General features: G+C 35.7%; 1 protein-coding gene across 2 annotated transcripts; it reads left to right on the forward strand.

Moving 5' to 3' along the window:
- The first annotated feature begins 4,058 nt into the window (after nucleotides 1–4,058).
- LOC126818871 (tRNA-uridine aminocarboxypropyltransferase 2) lies at nucleotides 4,059–11,016 on the forward strand. Of its 2 annotated transcripts, none has more exons than XM_050546496.2 (6): nucleotides 4,059–4,247; nucleotides 4,989–5,079; nucleotides 5,678–5,772; nucleotides 6,749–6,938; nucleotides 8,616–8,744; nucleotides 9,552–11,016. In XM_050546496.2, the coding sequence occupies exons 1-6, from the start codon at nucleotides 4,225–4,227 to the stop codon at nucleotides 9,723–9,725; spliced, it is 702 nt and encodes a 233-aa protein (XP_050402453.1). In that variant the 5' UTR covers nucleotides 4,059–4,224; the 3' UTR covers nucleotides 9,726–11,016. The 2 variants fall into 2 exon arrangements, with proteins under 2 accessions (XP_050402453.1, XP_050402452.1); XM_050546495.2 differs by having other exon boundaries at nucleotides 4,060–4,243.
- The last annotated feature ends 12,503 nt before the right edge of the window (nucleotides 11,017–23,519 follow it).

The following is a 23,519-nucleotide window of genomic DNA, read 5'->3' on the forward strand; positions in this document are numbered from 1 at the left end:
GTGTATTTATTAAATGGTACGTGGTGCAAAGGGCTTTTTTACCGTATTACCAAAGAAACAAATTGACGTAGCCATGATTTTGTTCTAGTTTTTTCTCTGCAGTTTGTCAAATTGTAGAGAGCCCTTTATCTAACAAGACGAATCAACAACTCATGTTTCTGTCTAAATATTGGTCGTCTTGTGCCAACGTCAGATGGTTTTCAAGAATGCAAAGAACTTTTAGTATGTCTTGCCACAATATCAAAGACCTGCATAAGCTCGTCAAACCTTCCCTTGTTATCACCCAGCATTTAACAGGAAGTCTCAAAGAAATAAAATATTTACTCTTCAAACTTGTTAAAAGACAAAAACTGTTGAATCTGTGAGTTGGAAACTGTTTGTTCGTCAAGCAGTTTCAAGACAAAATATATTTGTTGGGTACATTGTTTACGAAGGATGTGCAAATAGCTGCTATTTACTGTGGATGTTTTTTGTGGTCTCGGTTCTTAAATGCTTTTGAAACGTTTGTTCTGAACTGATCTTTTTTTATTTTGACTTATTGTTTGCTGGCACTATCAAGTCTACTCTGTTCACCACCTTTATACAACACGGTGTTAATCAGGTTATTTCGTGAAATTCGGGGGTCAATGTCGCAAGGATTGACACTAAGATTTGCGACCACATCATAAACGTGAACTACCCCTAAATTGTTGAAATGTTTGGCATTTTTACCACCGGACATAACACCACGCACTTCCTCAAGTATTTCTTGCGTTGCATGCAATAACTTAACAAATTTATTTCAAATTCTAAGGCAAATTCTGCACTGATGTTTTTCTAACGACAGTAGACACCGTGTTAGCGGTATGAAAACTTTGTTAATCGTCTTTAAAACCAATGCATTAAAAGTTTCAATTCCTCTAGAAACATTCCAAATGCGTACATTCACCTTTCTAAGCCGGTTTGGAAACAGCAGAAAGGATGTCATCTGTTGTGGGTCAAAATGCTAAGATCGGGACCATTGCTAGATTCGCAAATCCTAATTTTTCACCTTTGAATATTTAATTTCATTAAAGGGGCATTTTGGGAGATTAGATAAAGAGCTGACTGCTCTCACTATAATAGTTAAAACTAGATAATGTAAAGGACATTTGCTGAAAATATTAGTCAAACTGATCCACTCTGAACCGAGATATTAGCTTTTGAATTTTAGACCTAGCCTCGATCATCATTACTAATGTCGGCACGATAAAACAACATAGTCTCCATTATTCACTTTTAGATTAAATCATCAATAAGCGTTGAGCAGCAAACCGGGTTCAAATCCAATAAATATCGCAGGCTGGCGATGAGTTGATTATGGTCTGGATAAGTTAATTAATGTGTAATTAATAATTTAGATAACATTATTCAGACCTAAAGAAAGGCCTGCAATAGGCAGATGTAACTCTTGCATAATGTATGTTTAACTTGCTATTATTCATAGGTAGAGGATTCTCAGTTTATGTGGAGGATACCCAGATGTTCTTTTAAAAATATATTCTTTCATGCGGTGGGTCGTTCTCACGAACGGATAATCCCTGTTGGTGAATGATTCCTTGTGTTAAGGTAAAAAGAAGCGTACAAATCGGTCCGTCGTGACGGATATTTTGTCCAATTACCAAGGTGAGGATTAAATCGCCCCTTATAACATATAGAGTTAAAATGTTGACACTGTGAATGACAACTGCATGACTTAGATGACTTGGTTGACAGATTGGGAAACATTTGAAGCACGTCCTACCTATCACAACATAGTCTTTTTGTTTGCAAGGATAACCACTATATAAATATGTTCTTGTCGGTCGGCTACACAAGCCTCTATCTCTGTCAATGTTTGTTACAACAAATATTTACTATTGTCATCCAAGCACAGAGTATAGGCTATTCTGTACGTTGACAAAACTTTGTTAAGTTGTTGAACTGGGTATTTAATTCTTTGATGGGCTGTTTGAGACGTGTCGCTGAACCTTGCTGACATGACCATACCGTGAATGTACACTGCTTGCTAAAACGTAATACTTTTTTTATATGTCGAGTTAAAAGAATAAAAGGAGTAATTTCTGGTAGTTTATTGGTTGAATAAATTGTTGTGACAGTGGCGTCGTTAGCAATAAATACAATTCTGCTGCACCCAAATCCTTTGATGTGCATATTTGGTCTTTGCGTTCTTGTAATCGACAAGTTGTGCTTCTATGCAATTTCCTTCAATTCTTTTTGCACAGTACGATCTTTTCATTTAATTTGGCTCCAATTCATATACCAGTCAGTCGATAAACACAAAAAGGCCTCTCTTTGTTCTTGCAAGATGTTACACGGATTACAAAATTTATCTGTCTTTTTAACTTGGCATTTTATGGTTTTAACCTATGGTATTTTATTATTTAATTCCCGACACCCTTTCCCGCCACGGGGATCGAATTTCCAAATTCTGTCGTGAAAAGGAAAATAAATGGTCGTGTTCGTATTTAAATACGCTTCCGATTACTGTGCACCCGGCTCCAACCAGAATTCCGGTCGTCAAAAGGGGGCAGGGTAGGTTGGTAGTCGGCAGGGCTGGAACGGCTTGGATCGATCTGTCCCGAATTGAAATGCTTCATCCTGAAATGTCCGCGATGAAAAAATGGAACAAATACGAGTAATACGTATACGTTCGTAGGTGACCTCACCCCTCTCAAGAGTGATCAGATATATCCTCACGAACCTAATTATGACACGAACCTATGAATAGCATAGACCACACTGTATTCCAGTTTAATGGGTGACCGGAACTGAGCTAAGAGGCGCTATTTCGATTCCTCATGTATTTTATCCGGACCCTCCGGCTGCCACCCCACTGCTAAAGCCCGGTCAATGGCCTATAGGGAGAATTTCATATTTTCTAAGAAAGTCAAAACACAATTATTTCTATGTCTTTTGCTCAATAGGTTATCAACTCACTATTATACGATCATGGGCATTATTTCCCACCCTTAAAAATCATTGACACAGGAAATAATAACACAATTACCTCCCTTGTTTTCCTATTTCCTCCATGGAATAGCTATGTTCAAACGTTTGAATTTGAAGCTGAAAATGATATTTTTGCCAATTTCTCAGCTGGCAATAGTGAATTATAGGATTAATAGGATTATTCTTAACAAGGTAGGACTGTTTATGGATACCATCTATTTTAAGGCTTTATTTTAATAAATTTTAAAATAATAACTTAAAAATATGAAATTGTAACTTTATACAACGTACATGTATATACGTGGGCAACCGAGTTAAAATAGTTCTTTATATATGAGAGCGGCGGGGCCGTAACTAGCTCAGAGCAACGAGGGGGGGCGGAAAGTGTTCTCAGGGGCACTCTTCCCCCCGGCTTCGAGAAAAATTTTCAAAATTGGACTGCCGGAAACGCTATTTCCTGCACTCTGGGCAGCCTCATCAATCGAGGACGATGATGCACTTGCTAGCTCAGATGGCGTGATCTCGTGAGCCACCTGCGCCAGCATCCGATAACAGCGTTTCCACTTGCAAATTCCAAAAATCCAATATTTTCGGAAAAAAAAGCTCAACTCAAAAAACCCTCATTTGAAGAAAATTTGACCAGAAAATCTCAAAATACCCCTCATTTGAAAATCTGAAAATGGTGAAAAATCCAGAAACCTGTTTAATAAAATCCATTTAAGTGGAAACACTGAGAATCCGATATCAACAACTACCGATAATTTTTTTCACCGGGGACGACTTTTTTTTATGGTCGACAATTTTTTCACGGGGGGGGGTGGGGGCTAAACTTTTTGCCCTCTCCCCCCCCCCCCGCAGCCCAGTTAGGGGCCTGGGTCCTGTTTCTCGAAATCTTAACTAAAGATAAAATCCAAATTTTAGTAGATACTTCAATTTTGATTGGATAAGCGCTAAAATCAACCTAATATTATCCAATCAAATTACTAAAATCTGGATTTTATCTTAGTTAAAATTTCGTGAAACAGGCCTCTGGAGAGCGATCGTTACAATATTTTGTAATATATTATAAATGGTCTGATTCCTATTATTACACGAGAGTTACTCCCCGTACAATAATGGCCGCCCCCATGAATGTAAACACAGACGATGAACAGAACACAGAAAATGAAGACAATAACTTGTGTGATTTTCTATTTACATTATCAGATTTGGCGGAGGAAACCATGACACAGCTTCCAGTCGTGATACGGAGAGATGAATGCAAAGCGTGCACGTGGGTATTGAATGAGAATTCTTTTTACACCGTCGACGTCGTCTACTCCACTCTCCACACTTCAGTTTGACATAATAAATTATTATTGTGGAAGGCCCTCCCGATATGAGAGAGAGAGAGACACGCACACACACGCCCAACACGAACTAGGTCATTTCGGGGCAAATATATGGATCATATGGTACAATTTTATTTCATTGTTCGATCATTTGCTTGTGCATAGGACTAGGAGTCTTCAGTAGTGGGAGGATCTCAGGAAACTGGAGAAATTCAACAGATTAGACAGATGACCCTACTCCTTGTCAAGTAAAATTGTGCACATAAACCATGCCTCTTGAGAGACTTGACTCAGACCTTGTGATCTAAAGCATGTGAGTTACATGTAGGCTAGACCATGCGGCATGTTGGGAGAGAGAGAGAGAGAAATGGGGTTTAACGTCCACTCGACACAAACTAGGTCATTTCGGGACTAACACATGGTTCAATTTTATTTCAATAATTTGCTTGCATGTAGGGGTCTTTAGCAGTGGGAGGAAACCGGAGGACCCGGAGAAAACCCACAAGGTTGGACAGGTGACCCTAGAATTCTAGCTTAAGTTTTGCTGCTGTTGAATAATTTAAATACAGCAAATATTTTTTGTTCATTGCCGTTAAATGTAGGCCTACTATTTGTGGGCTGTCTGTCTACAATTAGAATTAAATAAAATAAGTTAATAATGCATACTGCTGTTATTTGCAATTTCAGACGACCAATAAAAGTTTGTTGGTGTCCATATCTACCACCAAAACCCATTGATATTAAAACAAACTTATACATTCTTCAACATCCTTATGAGGTAAAGTATGATCTTTAAAAAGAATATAATTATAATGTAATTGCTGAATCCAAAATATCCCCTATTAACTTACAGACTCATACTAACTGATATCAACTGAAATGGGTTTTTACCGGATTTAATGTTAGGGGAGCTGTATAAAATATTATGCATGCAAGGGGGAAATAAATAAACACAAAGAACAGTTGGAAAAGCTATGCACTTACATCTATATTATGTTGACATAGTGACAGTGATACATGGGGATCTGAGAAGACGATTTCATTGTACACTTTTAATTTCAAATGTTGCAGCATTATTCTTGGTATCATTGTATACAAATGCATTTTTCTGCAGAGCTACTGAACCAATTTAATTTTTAAAATTTATTAGGAAGTAATTGAGACTAACCAGATTTCATGAAATAAGCAAATACTTTAAAGATATTATGAGCTTTTGATTAATAATTACTTTGTTTGTCTCAAGATAATGGAAAGACCCTGTCAGCCTAGCAGTTCACTCTCCTATGGCCAATTAGTCATTAACAAATTCCCTATAATGACAACAATGAATATAATAAATATTTTAATTCTATTGACATTGACATTTTTGTATTTAGTTATCAAGATGTCTACGAACAGCTCCGATGTTAGTGAGAAGTTTACCACCTGAGAAATGTCATGTTATACAGGGAAAGAAATTTCCACGCTCAAGGTATTTCGTTTAGTGGAGAGATTCCATGAAAGTATTCATTTGACTAGAATTATTTTTAAGCTTTCAACCCCCCACTCATCTAAAAACATAGCCCCCATACGTCCAATGATATTTGATAACTTGAACAGCTAAATCCATGATATTAAATGTTTTGTATACTACATGTAAACGTTAGCATGGCCCAAACAAATTCTAATGATTTTCTGATAAGTACTTAAAGGCTCAATACCACTCTTGTTGTAACTGAATAATATGTCCAAATCTTTATTCTGGTCAACAAATGTTTAAAAAAAAACAAAAAAAAAACCAAATTGTACTATTTTAGAATATTTCAATTAATTGATGATACAAATTTCATCTTAACATAACCTTATTTAAAAATTTTGAAAAATTCAACTTAATGGTTTAAAATGTCTAACGTAAACCTTTTCAAATGAAACTTCGATTTAAAAATATTTTCGAACCCTCTGGACAAGTAAAATAGGATGTAATGGATAATTTACACAACAGGTAGGACACTTAAACATCTAGTACTTAGATAGAGATATTATTTATTTTCTGGAGCTTTCAAGCCAGCAAGAGTGTTATTGTCCCTTTAATGAGTTGCTACTGTTAATTAGATTTTAGTGTATTATAAATGTTTCATTACCGACAAAAGTAAAAATATGAAACAACTCTTGCTGACTGCCCAGACAATTTAGCTCATGTTTCTTGCCTGGCAACCTATCTTTCTGAACTGAAAATTTGATCTTTAAAACCGTAAATCTGCAAATACCATACCTGACAAATGAAATCAATTACAGCTATTAAACAGCTAAGTCAAGTTGGAATATCCAGTTGTTTTGACACCATCATCGGATTCAAGTCATTTACTTGCATTGCCTGACATATAATGTTGAAAAATAAATTCTTTGCAGTCTTAACTTTGAAAAAGTTAAAATGCTATGTTAAAATGAGAGCTGTTTAAAATTTTCAGGCATCCAGATCTTTTGGAAATTATGGAATCTCCTAAAACCATTATGTTAAGTCCGGGTCCTGATGCAATTGATATAGAAACATTGCCATTAACAGACATTACGGAATATAATCTTATACTCATAGATGGTACATGGGCTCAAGCTAAGGGTATTTATTATCAAAATCCAATGTTAAAAATACCACAGAAGGTAAGTAAAAGGTAGTTATTAGTTAAACTCTCATAAGAGTAACAGTGAGGCCTTTTCTGTGGAATAAACTACCACAGTCAATGAAACAATTAACATAACTCGGCCATTTTAAATCATAACTCAAAACATTCTTGTTTCAAAACCCTGTAGTCTGTACCTATCCAATCTGAATTAAATTTAGATTTATGAACTGAAGAATGCCATTGATTTCCACTGATAACATCAAGAGTTATGCCACAATATAATCCCATGTCGTGTTAGTGTTGTGTAATATATCGGATATTCCAGTACATTGTATATCTATTAAAGCTTCTTATTGTTATTGACATTTTTTTGACAATAACTTTTTTTCACAGCTTAATCCATGTTGAAATGTACTAACATTAATTAACAAAACCAAAATACCAATGGTAAATAATCTCTCGCTTAGGATTTAGTTGGATGATAAAAAGACCATCAAAAGATTTTATCCGACACTTAAGTTGGTGCTGGCTTGTTTATATGTGTTGTGGACGAAACAACTTTAAACAAACAGCCCAAAAACTGATCCACTTAATTCTTTATTATTTATTATGAATCCAATGTTATATATTTATATACATTTTAAACCAAAAGGGTGTTTATCAATAGATTTATAGGTGGTGTTTCAATTCATCATATCAATGTTGAAAATTAATAGGGTTCTTCCTTTCAGTAGTATGAATGAAATGAAATGAGGTTAACATCCTACTTCTCTGCTTATTAAAACGTGCATAAACTATGCAATGTGCTACAAGGGAAAATTTTACAAGACAAAGGCGCTACAGTCTTATTTCAAATTTCAACAGACAAGGATTATTTAATGTACAATCCAATGTTTACACCTGAGCTTGGTTTTTCGTCCCATCTGAATGACTAGTTACTATTCCTTGTCAGGAACTCCATCTTGCACCTCTGACAAGGTGAAACCAGGAACTTTCTCGGCCAACCCCAGAATCTAACCGGATACCTCTGTGTTAGTGAGGCAGCAACTTACTCACTGACAACACAAGCTCTCTTTCAATAGTACCCAACTACACACAACCATTATAAATTTCAGAAACAAAGGGAAATAACTCTGGAAATTATAATGAAAATCATTGAAAATCAATAAGCATTTTCATTTGCTGTGTATCAGGTGTCGTCATCTTATTATTGCTCTAAAAGCCAAAATTACCGTCTGAACTTCAACATCCCTTTAATTCATTTTGAAAACAAAAGGAAAGATAACTTTTCCAAAGAGTGCAAAAAAAAGCCTTGACATTGGCCTAAAACATTCTGTTTTCTGTAAAATGAGATTATATTTTTATTATAACTCGGGTATATCATTGACTACAAACCAATGAGTCACTTAGCAACATAAAAGTATTTATATTAGAAGATCACATGCATTCCTGTGTTTAAAAGCCCTCTAAATTTATTTGTTTATGCCAGATATTAACATGTGGTTTGTAAAAACAAAGAGATAATACATATTTACACATTACATTAGACAAATCAACAGTGTTATATATCCTAATAAAACATGCATCTTCCAAAAACATCCACAGTCTTACTTAAACATGGCAGATAAGAGCATAGACTAAGTTATTATTAAGAAATGAATTCAAATCCTTTTCATCATTGTATCATTTACACTTATTTCTTTTTATCTCCCAGGTCCAGATAAATTATAGCAGTAAAAGTAAATATATTATCCGAACTCAACCCAATGACAGTTCGTTATCTACCCTTGAGTCAGCAGCAGTAGCTTTATCTATTTTAGAAAATAAACCAGATATTATAGATGTAAGTTGCATTTATTTTCATCATTATGCAATTAGATTAAAATAGAATTCTACCTCCTCACATTTTAGATTTATCACTTTATAAAAATATTTATTATTTTAAATTGAAAACAAAGAGATCTGATGGTTCTGTTTTTGAAAACCAAGTCCAATATGAACGATAATGTCTTGCTTTTGATTATTATATATCAGTTAGGTAAATTCAATTTGGTGCTTTTATTCACATAATTACTTCACTGGTTATTAAAATAACTTGTGTTATGTATTATGAAAGTCGGGTAACTTATTATTGTCATATATACTAACAATACCTATGTAACTGATAATAATCATCTAAACTGATTAGCCATGTTTATCACTGTGATCATGGTGATATTTGTGACTTGGATGCTAATAATATTTATCTCTATAGTATGATCTTGATGGTGTTTATGACCGTAGCCGAGACAATCATTAGGCAGAGAATAGTTCCCTGACTACAGTCTGATTCATGACCATAATTAGTCATATCATCATAGTCACAGTCATACAGATCATCATGATCACAATGATAATCATCATCATGCAGATCACAGTGATAATCATCATCATGATCACAGTGATAATCATCATCATGGCTATAGTCACAAACATCACAATGAAAACATTGATAATTGTGATCATGGTCCCAGTCATGGAATATTGAAATATATTCTTAAAATTGTCACAGTCAGTGAACAACACATGTGCATGAAGGTTACCAATACAACATTAATGATTTTTTTGTTGTTTTCTTGAAGTTATATTTTGATTGGTTTCTACTTTTCAGATTTTAACTAAACCACTAGTTGCATTGTGTAATTTTCAGCTCCAATATGGAGCCACGTCACATCAAAGTAAGGAATATAGAATGAAAAATGGATTATGGACAAAAAAACTACCCAAATCATGGCTCAAAAAACAAGAAAAAGCAGAAAACTTAAAGACTAATGATGCTGTTTGATGTTTGTGTTATTTAGGTTTTAGAAAATAAATAACGTGCTGTTCATGAACTTAAAGTAACTATCTTAAAGCCCCAAATGACAGGTTAAGACCATGCACAATAAAGAGTACTTTTATTAAAAAAAATTGTAGATATTCTTACCTATAAGATCTGATTAATTTTTACTCCTTTAAGAATAAGATTTTGTTTTCGAAAGAAATTATTCAACCCCATATAGGTGATGGGTGGGTTAACTTAAATGGCCAATATTTTGACATTTTTCGCCTAATTGAATTGACGTGATGGATTTCAATCAGATTTGGTTGATCATCACCTCGATTTTCAATCGTTCTATCGGCATTCTCTATGAGTGTCTGCCATATTATTGTTTCACCCTTGTGCTGACACATCACACAAAAAACCTTGTCGGCAACAAGGGGTAATCCAAGACCCCAGACATAAATAGGTTTTTGTATGCATAATTTTATTCAAATACGATAAAACTAGAGCTTCATATGAAGACTGGAGAATAATCAATCAACGTAAAAAAATTATTGAGGTATTAACAGTGAATTATAAGGTATTTTTGAAACCATCAAAATCTACAAATAGCATAATTGTCATTTTCATGTAGAATCTTTTGACGGGGTTGGTAGAGTACCTAGATTTGCTTTCAGATCTAGATTACTAGAATGACTAACACAATATTATCAGTAAGGAAGATCCCAAATACAAAGCTTGCACTGAGCACAGAACAGATTAGGCACTTGTAACCAGCATAATGATTAAAATAGAGGGGCGGGGGGTCCACAAGACGCTTTGTTTCCAATAATGTAATACTTTTAGTTTCTTATCAAATGGTGAATGTTGCCACTGCCTCACTTTTGTTCTATTTGCAGCATTATATATATACCTAACATTAAGTATCTGTCAATGTATAAAATTCTCGCTAGACAATTATGAACCAGTTCCCCACAAACATTAAGGATATGGTCGTGGGGTCCCGAAATACCAGATATAACGGACATTGTCTAATCCATTTAATTTTTAAGCCCACCAATATTCTTTATAGTTGATTATAGGCTTGTCATGTGAATAATTGTCAAAATCATAATTTATATAACATTTGAAGCCAGAAAAAAACCCCAACAAAAGGCAGATTTTTACTGGACCTTATGATCACCATATGTCATGTAGTCTGTCATGAGAAGTAAAACCAATTAGCACCAGGGGTTATTATTAGGTTATTGAAAATATAATATGCTTTTTATTGATATCTGTTAATGTATTTAATGTAAATAAACGTATATATTTTAAATATAGTAATTGTACATATTCTTGTTAGTAAATTAGGGGGGTCGGGTGATCGATCCCTGCATTGGCTGAGAAAGTTCATCCAGATTTTCCGGCGTGATGCAGGACGGAGGGCCTGACAAAGACAGCTGTCTAGTCGTTCGGTTGGGATGAAAAACCGAGGTCCCGTGTACACATTGGCGTGCTCGTAAAAGATCCCTTGACACAGTTGGAATTCGATATAAGAGTAGGATGTAGTGCAACTGTCCGGGCAAAATTTCCCTCATAGCACACTGTATGGAGTAGGACGTTAAACCCCATTTCATTTCATTTTGTTAGTAAATTAAGAAATCTGTGCAAGTGTGTTAAAGCTTCAGAATTATACTAATGGCTGGTAATGCCGTATTTATTTTGAATTCCAACTGTCAATGGATCTTTTACGTACATGCCAAATTCTACACATGACCTTCCAATTGACTACGCACTGATCCTCACAAGGGCCTCTCGTCCTGCATCGCTGACAAGGGGAAATCAAACTGGAAAATCCTGGGGGAACTTTCTCAGCCAATACCAGTATTGAGGGAATTGGGCCTTGCATCCAATTGGGATGAGTTGCCATAAAATCATGCCAGATATTTTTAATGGTTGTTAATATCATTGCAGATATTTTTAAGGCTTATAAGTTAATACCATGCCAGATATTTTGAAAGTGAATTGGTTAGAAAAAGGAAACAATTGCAATTGATAACATTAATCTAAGTTTACTATTACGGTTGATCTATATAATTATTTATTTATTACCATTAGGTGAATAGCAGCATCACATTTGAATACCTATATTATTAGAAATATACGAATCGTTTATTTCAATTAAATAGTTACATTACACCGTGGTCGAATTACATACGTGTACTCGATATCTTTCAACCATGTCATTACGATAGCTGAAATGAAAATCTTTAAATTAAAAGAAACTTCATCCCACCAAGATTCAATTGGCCTTTAAAGTTTCTTTGTTTGCATAGTGGTGTCTTTGTTGGCGTGTTTAATCTGTTTAAACCCTATTTACCAGCTGTTGATAGCTATGACATAATACATACTTCATCCTCAGCACACATAATCATCCACAAATGATTATAATCATGCTAACATAATTACCCCCCTCTTCAAGCTTGACGGCACCCCGAAATTATCTTCTTAACTCGGCTGTAGTGTCCTGTAACAATAGCTTATTAACCAACCAGTCTTGCTGAGAAATTTATTTTTGCGGGAAGAAGAAACTGGTTAGAAATCTTTTCAAGTTCGCCATACAACCCTGTGGACGTAAATATTGTATACATGACCTTCAGGTGTGTGAGGTATATATTGGTGTTTAAATGGGAAGAAAGATAAATAAGGCTAGTAATTTTCCTTGATCGTTGATCAAGTAAGCACCCAGTAACACCACACAGTTTGCCTAACAGATGAGCTTATTGTAAGCCCGACAAGCCAGTCTTTCCATTTGACTGGTCAAGCGCGTCCATCCCTTCAGACCAAAGTACTTCATATTACTTGTAGGCCTGTCAACCTCAAAGGCGTGAAAAATATGTTACGTTTGGGTGAACACTTGCCACCAAAGGGGATTATGTTTGTTATCTCACGGTGAAAATACACCACAGAAATAGCGAAAGGGTTGTAAATATCGCCAGGGGCAAGATACCGTCGCATGTCAATTATTCGTGAAAGGGGCGGGAACCTTTCAATTTGACATTAATTTCTTATTGGTCTCTCATTACCACCCTTACCAACCACGAAACCAATAAATTATTTCTGCACCTAACAACCGAGCCACTCAATTAATTTTGTCGTTTTGAGGACTGTTTATTCCTCATTTAATTAGTAAACCCACAGCCCTATTTCTATGGCGTATCTGTGTAAAATATAAGTATGAGGAATTAAGGTAAACATGTTCACGAACTTAATTACGATTCTTCATTCCCACAAATTTTCAACTGTGGCACAATAAAGACTCAGCTGGTTTGAATGTAATTCTTTATTAGTTGGTGTCAGAAAATACTATGCTAATAATATGCTAATGAATTGTGATTAGCAGTCAAGAATAATCAGGTGCGCACTGTAGATCGGGGTACTCTTCAAAATACAGCCTTTAGTAATGATATGAACAAACAACACACACCACACTCTCATAGGGTGCACCGGATTACCTGCCAACAAAGGAAGAAAGAATCTTTAAGAAGAAATATTCACAGGTGATTAAGTAGTTGTAATTTCACCCCCTTATTCTACACCACACATTGAAGTAAACACAACATATATATCGCTCAGGGCGAATAAAGCCCATGAAACTCAAGGCCCCTTTGTCACATTATCTCGATTTGTATAGAGGGTAAACGAAGCGTGTCTGTAGGGGTTGCTTACTATGTGTTTGGTTGCCCCATAATATAAGTCGTGAGATCCAACCAGCTTGAATGTTTCTAATTGCTCAGTAAAGATTTGCCATTCCGATTGGTTACTTGAAAGCAGAAATAGGCGTGCTGGTCCCCCACCTTTTGAAACAGGTTGACAGAACTGTACCTGTCACATTTTATATCGGTACAAAAGGAAGGTATACTGTCACACATGAACGCCACGCCCACTAATTAGATTTATTACCTCCCTTCCGCTGCATCGACTCTCTTGATCCATGAGACCAAAACGCAATTATTTTAATAATAATAAAAAATAAAAAAAATACATACAGTACATTCAATAATTGAAGCGTCTGGAAATAGTCATTAATACAAAGCATTATATTCAATACAAGAGTCTTTGTATGTTAAGGCTGATAGAAAATGAATTATTATATTGGTTTTACCTTGTCTAATACCCTGTCCTACAGACCCAACTTCCTCTTTATCGGGACATGCTGAACATTGCACACATGGAATTTTCAATTAAAGAAAAAAGGTTGGTTGAGCACATCCTTTTTGAATCGACAAACCTTTGTCCCATTTTTAAAAGTTTTATCAGTTTTTTTTTATTAAGGGCAGTTCTAAATATTAACGGTATGCCTAAATCTGTGTCCCCTTCAGCAAAAAGATGACCCTTAACCACTTCCCATTTGTGACTGTGCCACATCCATACGACAACCGAGAAATCCTTTGATTTATAACCAGAGGGAACACTGATATAAAACAAATCCCAAATCACGTTACCACAGTAACCATGTTAAACTCCAACTATAGTGTTTACTAGACAGATTTTTACCGATTGGACCCTGGGGCTTTTAGCGTCACGCTTGGTTTCTTACATTTCAAACCTACTTTGTTAATGTACATGTTGGTGATATGTGTAAATTGTTAACTATAAAAGAGAGAAAAATTATATGTTCTGCTTCGATGCCCAGATAAGGAGCGCGACACAGAACGATCATTGTTAGATAGTTATCAAATCGGGAAAACGACATCACCAACATTCTTTTGAGTCCGCGCATTATCGCCCTTGGTAAAACTAATTTAAGAATATAATTTTATGAAAGGGCGTAAACCAGGAGACGTTCTTTCTTACTGATCATATCGGCAGTGCTCTTGCGAGAAATATATCAATTTTTATAACGTCACAAATCATAAAAAAGTTATATATTTCGTGACGACCAACAATATATCTTGTTCATCTTGTAAGTGCTAACCTCCAAGGTGATGAGATAAAAACAATATGGCGTCATTTCCTGTTTATTTTATAAATTGTCAAATATGTTTTGAAATGTTATCTGATTTAGCGATAGACTAAGTGCCCTTTCAGTACTGGTTTTGCTATACGATTAAGGAGGAAAATAATTAAATTGGTTTAAAAGGCAGTAATGGGTCTTTAAACAAATGTATTCTGCATGCTGATGTTGGAGGAGGGGTTCTTATATGCTTGGGGGTATACTCGATCTTTGTTTCTCTAACTTTAGATCAAACCCACGCGGGGGGGGGGGGGGGTTAGCGCGTGCGTGTTGAATCAGAACGTCTGTCAATGAGTCAAGCGTCGTCTAGATCGGGGAGGGGGGGGGGGGGGTAGCGCGTGCGTGTTGAATCAGAACGTCTGTCAATGAGTCAAGGGTCGTCTAGATCCAACCTCGTGGTTCTTTTCCGGGTCCTCCGATTCCCTCCCACTGCTAAAATTGAGCCATGTTAGTTCCGAAATGACCTAGTTTGTGTCGAGTAGACGCTAACCCCACTCTCTCACTCTCTTAGCTGGGTAAACTGCTCATGTGAGAACCGGTGTCAGTTCTTCCTGTCACACCTAACCACCTATTTATGGAGGAATCATCTGGGGCCAGTCACTTGTCGTTAAATAAAGCCACTTTACACAAAGGGGATATCCACAATATAACCTTACCCAGAGGTGATAATTGTAAAATTTAGAGAATTTGACCTCAAGGCCGTACAGGAACACCTCAAGGCCTCTTCTCGCGTAGCTTCTTCCAAAGCCATACGTTACTGCATACCCAGGTAACATTGTAAATCTACGCCGTAAAGAAATAAGTTACCGTGGTTGTATATATGATTAACGTCCATAACATCTGTAATAACAATGTGATCTAGGAATAGAATGGGTTTATTTTATAAAGCTCTACTACCTTGTCTTCAAATGTTACATAACATGTCTATCAGAGTCTCCATATTGAAGCATGTTTGTTGATAGAAAATGAAGAAGTTTATATCATCGGCAAGGACCGCCCAAGATCTAATTGTTTACTTTGTAACATTAGCAACAGATATCTTTGGCAAGAGTTTCATTTCATTGTAGCGGATTGTTTTCTGTGGAAAAACGTCTTTTGCAGTTGAATGCGATCTGCTATATTTTGTAAACACAGACAGACCATAATTCACTCTTGGTGGTCGATTGGCTACTGCAATTTCTAATCTAGATATCTTTGTCATCATATCTGATTGTAGTAAGACAGTTGAGATGCCGCAACAGAGATGGAACAAATCGAAACGCCCCCTTCTTCCCAATCATGCCATTCTATATCGGTTGTGGAGAGAGTGTTTTTGTATTTCCTCTGCCTTTCAAACATATAAAGTCTGTCCATGTCGTTTTAAGTATCACACCACACATCTAGATCAAAGCTAACCTTTACGGCTGATATTTTCAACGAACCTAAAACCATAAGTTATTCTAGTGTGTCTTGAAATAGCTATCTGGCTAGTTAGTCTATCTTACTCCTATAAACTTTAGTTTGACACGATGGCCACTCAGTAATCATGTTTCATTGCCCATTACACTAGTTTTTTCTTCCATTAAATTGAAAATTATTAATAATAACAGCAGCCTGGAAGCAACAAATAGTCTATTTGCAAGCTAAATGATATGTGTAATGATCAACTTATATTTTAGGTTAAAACGAGGAAACTAGTCTCCATCTTCAGACAAATATTCTATGAATATTAGTCTGGGTGGGTTAACATATTTTGAGAAAAACTAGGTCATTGGCTACATTGTCCGGTCTTTTTAAAACAAAATGCGTAATAAGGGAGGTAATAGCCCCAAAATAAGATGTCGACGCCCATGAAATTAATTTAAGAATTGCCATTTCAGAAAAATATATTTGCATTGCTTGTTCAATTTATTGTAAAATTTCTCTCTTCAAGGATCACATCTATGGTTTTTATTAATCTTAATTCGCCGTCACGGTTCGTGTTTATCTATTATAATGCATGAATTAAGGGTATTATGTCGGGGAGGGGTGCAACTCTTTCTTGGCTTTAGTTAAAAAGTTCCATTGCCAATGCGTAACCGGGTGTTTGTTTTTATGTGGTTGATTATCCAGTACATTTTCGTCAAATGTTGACAACAGACCCAGACTTTCCGTACGTTGGAGACCTGTACTGTGATCTCACCACTTACTTTTTTTTATTCGAAAATCTGCAGTACCCCTTGATCAGATGTCATGGGCTAGCAGGCGTGGATAATGCATATAATGAAAGGTTCGAGGGAGATGTTTTTTATTTGAAAAAAAGGAATACATCTGTACTGGTTTTTGAAATCAGGAAAAAATCTCTTTACGGTATAATGTTTCTGATATTTCATATGCTCCGATGTAATCGGTTACATTTTTTAAACCTCCATTCTAATTCCTGGCATTCATTAGAATCATTGCTTTTTATAAATTCACTTAATTTCTAAAACTGTAATCTAATCTAATGTGGAGATAGTGCAGTGATAATAGAAACCAGATCCCCGCCCATTAACTTGATTGGCATGTCTACTCATTAGAAGAAAAACTACGTGATTCTGACTAAGATGTGACAGATGTATGAATTGGTCTATGGAATATCTATTTACCGCTCTGGTAGAGGCACAAGTGGAGTTTGAAGGCAATGAGCAGAGGTCTAAAGGTAATAAACAGAAAAATAATAATCTAACAAACACGTGACTCGGATTACTGGGATTATTTGGCAAGATATATTGTAGTTTGATCTACATAAGTTTAATAAGTTCGCTTGGTTAAATGATAATTCAGTGTATTGAACACGCTTAGAGAAGAGTCGATATACCAGCGATATTGGACTTAATCAGTATATTAATACGGTAACATCATGATTAATAGTAGGTCTTTAGATCTAGAACACAAGAATGCTCTTCCTCTAATATCACACCATAGTTATACTGACCAGAATACCCATACCATTATCATTGACCGATATTTTAGGTAGAAAATTTATTTTTTATGATTTGATTACTTCCCAGATACGATGATTATGAAGCCCCCAAGTTTTAACTCATTGGAAGGTATGTGCATTGACTGACGCAACTCACAAATATTCCAATAAATTTGACTAGATTTGTTTTACAATTGGTAAAGTGGGCACTTACTTTATCCAAATGGTTGACCTACATTGTATGCAGAAATTAACTGAATCTTGGTGTCTTGATTAGTGACAAGATGTAATATTGTGAAATGGATTATTTACCGAAATAAGGTACTCCTGAAATAAGAATCCTTATAAAAAATCCCCCAAGTTAACACCCATCGAATAGTCGACGGTTCATAAGAGTTGGCCTTTTACCTTTTAAGCTGGTGCAGATCGATATGGATAACTGCTAGATACAGTTTGATTTCAGGCTTACATAAATATGTGTCCATGTTTGAATATGACGACATCTTCTACTAACATTCCTTCCTGGGATAAACAGATGCTGTTTAAGACTGGCATGACGAGTGTCAGGTGACACAAGGAGATAAGTGGTTGCATAGCTTTTTTTTAGTTGGAACATAAATCTATGAAACGAAAAAGAGCACCGTTTGGGGCTACAAAATTCCAAACATTTATGCTGAATAAAAATGTAGAACTGTTAAAATGTTTTTGTATACCAATCATATGTGTTTATTGTAACTTAATCTGTATACCTGAAGTTTTGTTTGTTTATTAGTTTGTGTCATGTATAGTTTATTATTCATATACGCAAATAACCATGTGAAGTTTTTATACAATAACGTTTCTGCTACAGTACTCTCTGTGAAAACACCACTGTCTAGATTCAACGACTTAGGTATTCAGTTTGCTAAGGGCCAAATAAGTTGACGCTTATTGAATAATGACGCAGTTGTCGTGATATTTATCAAACTAAAAAATGTAAAGTTTAAATGTTCAACCTTGTTATTCACATATTTCTGTTTCAGTGTTCGTGACCCTGGTGCGGGTGTGAGGAAAGTTTCAACGTTCAACGGAAAGGGCGTGGTTTACTAGTTTTAAAGAACAACTGACGCTGTCAATTAAAGCCTCTTGAAACATCTCCAATAACACCTTACATTCAATTATCCTCACTGAAAAGATTATAAGTTGCAGTTGGTTCACGCAAACAGCCAATCAGCGGAGTGTTAACATATTGAGAATGTTAGTAAGAATGGATGTGAGGTACCCAGCTGATCTGAAATGTTATCTGTAAAACAGTCTACATCTGCCTTAAAGTTCACGCTCTTTCCATCTAGAGAGGAATGAAATATTCAACGATTGTATACTAACATAGTGCGTGTTATGATAGTAATACTATACCTCACGCTGAACAAGCCTACACAACACTCAACACATGGTGTAGTTTACTTAGCCAGATAAAAATACACAGTTAGAGCGCGAAATGCCTTCGATTTTAATGTCGGATACCTAATCAGACCAAATGGGTAATTGGAATAATCTCAGTTGTTACTTTCAGTACAAAGAAACTCTTTTTCTCTTGATGGTCCAATTGACGAATTTGCCAAGCAGAAAATAAGGGAATCCAGCCAATCATGTTTGTGTGGTTGATTAACCCATCCAGCATGACTAATACTCTTGTTAAGACTCTAATACAGAATAAAGTAGGTATTATATTCCATACTGAATAAATAGGGCTATCAATAACGCCTTGTTTGAAAGAGCCGTCTAATGAGGCGTTGCGGGATTGAAATCGTGAAATAAATGGTTTCTCAAGTTTGTCTTAAAACCCTTGTATTGTTAACAGCTAAAAATAATAAGAATCGTACAGGATATCTGTAGTATGATCGGCTTTACGTGATATAAAAACAAGCAGTAAACAATGACCGATTATAAAAAGAATCTACAAACAAGTCACATGTACATACAACGGTGATATTTATAGACACCAATACAGTATACACATATTGATTATTTTAGAAAAAGTTTTTTAAACGGTTATATGAAACATCCTTTGAAAAAGCTTTGTAAGTACACAGATTTCTGCACAGATTTGAACTGAAGTAAACTTAACAATATTTGGAAAATCAGCTTTAAATGTAATTGAACTAATAGAAGAACGTGTATCTGGTCATAAGTAATGTTTCTAGATGGACTGTAACAATATGGGTTTTGGCAGGAATCAACTGTCCTGTCAAAGCTTACCCTTTCGAGACGTTCACCCAGTTTACATAGCTGATATTTGTTTCATCGTACTTTTGTACATGTATACATCAAACTAAATTAAGGATACACATAGAAATCCTGACACCCATGTTAATGATAATGCTCTATTTCCGGTTCTCCTTAAGACTTAAAATGTGAAATTCTACGCAGAGGTTCTGCAGTGCAAAACAATATTTTAATTAACTCCTGAGAAATACTGCCTAAATCACAGTGATTATTTTTCATCTAGTGTTTCAACATAAATACATATACTTCACAGCTGAACTAGTTATCCACTCATTTTCCGGCTTTAGATACCTAACCGACACAACCAGATTCCAGTTCATATGACTTGTCCAGGACTTTCCACGCAGACACAGGAGTAAACGCTTGCGAACTGGATGTTCCAGCAGTTAAAATCACATACGCTGTTGCGGACACCGCGCCTCCTATATAATGATGTCTGTCAGACCTACGCATAGATCCAAAGTCATCTTGTAAGCACTCATGCGTTGGGGCTTTATGTTAAATGGACACCTTTTCTGGGATTCCCATTAAACTACGTTGCTCATGGAATGTAAGATATTCTAATTAATTACTGGTTAGAATTTTGCCTGAATTATATGTGTACTCATTAAGTACCCACTTTCATAAAGTGGTCATATAAAGAGTCACTCTTGAAGATGCTCAAATCTGGAAATCCATCAAATACATGCCATTTTGGCTTTATAAATAAATATTGGTACTTGACATCCAGCTGTAGTCTGGCACTTATCAAAAGATATCAGATTGTTTATGAAGTTATTACTGGCACTTTTTTAAAGGTAGGTGGTCGCGATCATTATTTTTCAGAATTAACAGACATCCTTGCATAGAAGTGAAGCGATGAAAATAGTTTATGTATGTTTAGAAAGTGCACTACATGCAAAAAACTAAGCAGGATGGATTTTAGTTCGTTCTTATCAAGGCAGAGTTAATGTTATAACATTTTTGCCCAGCTTTTAACATGCCTTCTATTTGCAGCCATTGCCCGATGATGTCATTTCCGTTGTTTGTTATGTAAACGCGTTAAGCTACGTGTATTCAACAAACAAGGAACCAACGCCTTAAATTCCCATAACATGCGGCCATTGCTTATTTATGTTTCATTTGTAAAGGTTAAATAATCTTTTTACATCGCTAATGTACCACATTTCGTGGTTTTGGTACAGTAGAAAATGAGTGCAAATCGTGTTAAGAATAGCAGATGTATTTTCTTCAGATCCTACTATTTAACTGTTATAGTAATCAGGCAACCTGTTTCCCCCGCGGTCCTCGATCTTTCCAGATTTCTTCCATTGCCATGTGGTGTGGGCTAATGTTCGTCTATATTCATATAAACACGTGCATATAGGACTGTAAGTTGTTAACTGAATGATGTCTTATCGTAGAGGAAACCAGAGAGTTGTCTGTAAGTTATAACAACAGATAAGAAGGAATGAAAAGCCTATCGTTTGGCGAAGGTCGCTTCGGTTACACTTATTACAGATTGAATGACTGTTAGTAAGTGCATCCAAATAGCCAGAAACAATCGCTGATTCAAACTAAACCTAGTCAAGAAAAGATTGATATCTTGTGAAAGATGTTGTTGCCAATGCGCCGTCTATTATTAAGCGGATGTATGTAATTCATTCCAACTCATACGTTACCAAGCCTGAACATAATGTTCGAATGTGTGATGTAGAATCTAACATATAAAATATCACCTGCTAAAAGGTCATTGGTGATTGTTTGTTTTCTCTGGCTGGAAGTGTGTTGTATTTGATATATCTGAGCTTCGGCTAAGTTTATTGTTTTCAGTGTGCAATGTATACCCACTCCATTAGAAAATTTCTACTTCAGGCGGTCGAACGGTTGTCGATCCCTACCGATAGAAAGAAATACAAATATTATTCGCGTGTACTGGCGGAAAATGTCTACTTTTCCCAAAAGAAGAATACAATGCCATGAGCCTCCACGAAAAACGTATATTTGGTTTTTGTGGCAGTTGTGAATATCTGTTGCGTAAACTTCAGATGGAGCTGTGTCAACCCCAGACTTTAACAGTTCACGCCTTTCAGCTACCAGGCCACGTATAAACCCCTCCCAATCTAATAAACAAGCATGGCATTGAATAATCACAGAATGTCGTTAACCCCTTGAGTATCCGGACGATTAGGTATCTCGCCCACTACACTATTCCCGCCTAATCTGCTAAACCCTCCTTGCAGAGCGGGGGCACTATTACCAACCTATGCATTCATTCCTCACAAGTTGAAATATTACTCGAGTTAAGTTTCCGAAGTATCTTACTACTTTCAACACTGATTTCTTATATCCAAATTTCTTTGATAAGGTTACCAACTTTTAAATTCTTGTAAAAAAGGATATCATATATAATGACAGCTGGTGAAAGTTAAAAATTAACACCAGATAGTCCTTATAAGATTGAATTTGTCCAAAACCTGGGTTATGTTTAGGCTTGCATTACTCACTTTAAATATCCAAACATTGTTTGAAGAATTTACCAGTCTTCTTGAAAGTCTACTGAACTATCCTCTCCACAGAAAATATAGTGTGTCTAAGTATTTTTAAAAAGCTAACGTCAACTCTAAGGTTAAAAGCATGTGGCACCAACGTAAATACATCGGCACTCAACACGCCCTAATTCATTTGAAAACAAAAGACAAAAATTAACTAGCTCATTTTACAAATTCTTATCTGGTGCTGAAACCGACAGACGACAAATAGCTCTCGCAGACCCTTTGAACCCATTGCGCACAGTTCATCCTTGCAGACACAATCGTCTGGTTATTCTTGGCATGTATTATGTAAACAAATAGTGTGAAATGATTGACGTGTCTGCAATATATTATCATCTATGATGACAGCTAGAGTAAACCAAATCTTTTTAATTTCATTTATTCCAGCTTAACAAAATATGGGCGACTTTAATCACGCGATAAAGAATGTCAGTGCTAAACAAAGATGATTATAGTTTATATCCAATTGACACGACTAAGTAAATACCAGGACCCGATGCTGGATAAATGTGATTAAAAGATAATGGGAGTTATCTCGGGTTAATAAAGATAAGTCGTGCACGTTACACCGTGTATCCTTATCATCTGTTACAGCTAAACGTAAATAAATAATTACCTTACATAATTAGTCAAGGGTATCATCATCCGCCAGTTCCAGAATGATGTTTACGTTAAATTAAAGAAAGGATAACACGGCTTTTAAATTACAAAATAAACCATTCATTATTTAAAAAAAAAGTTTATCAAAATTATCTGATTAACTGGAGTACAATGAAAATATTTATATTTATCGCTATGCACTGCTGCCAGCCAACTTCACCCAGCGAATCGACCGATTAGTATATTATTCAACAATTCCTTCGCAGTAAATTGATTTTAACGTGTGATAATTGTGATCAGTTGACCATACAATATTTCCCCATATCCATTGTGCTGAAAAAACATCATTGAAGTGGCTGCTTCTTGTTATGTCCGTAGAGTGTGTTAATCTATTATTCATGTGCTGTACCCAACGAAATATCGTTACTGAGCAGCGCTTCGATGTGGTATTTAAGACGCTCCTTAAATGCATTATTATGCTACATTATGTAACC

Source organism: Patella vulgata, chromosome 4 (genome assembly GCF_932274485.2).
Source record: "Patella vulgata chromosome 4, xgPatVulg1.2, whole genome shotgun sequence".
Classification (NCBI taxonomy): Eukaryota; Metazoa; Mollusca; class Gastropoda; family Patellidae; genus Patella; species Patella vulgata.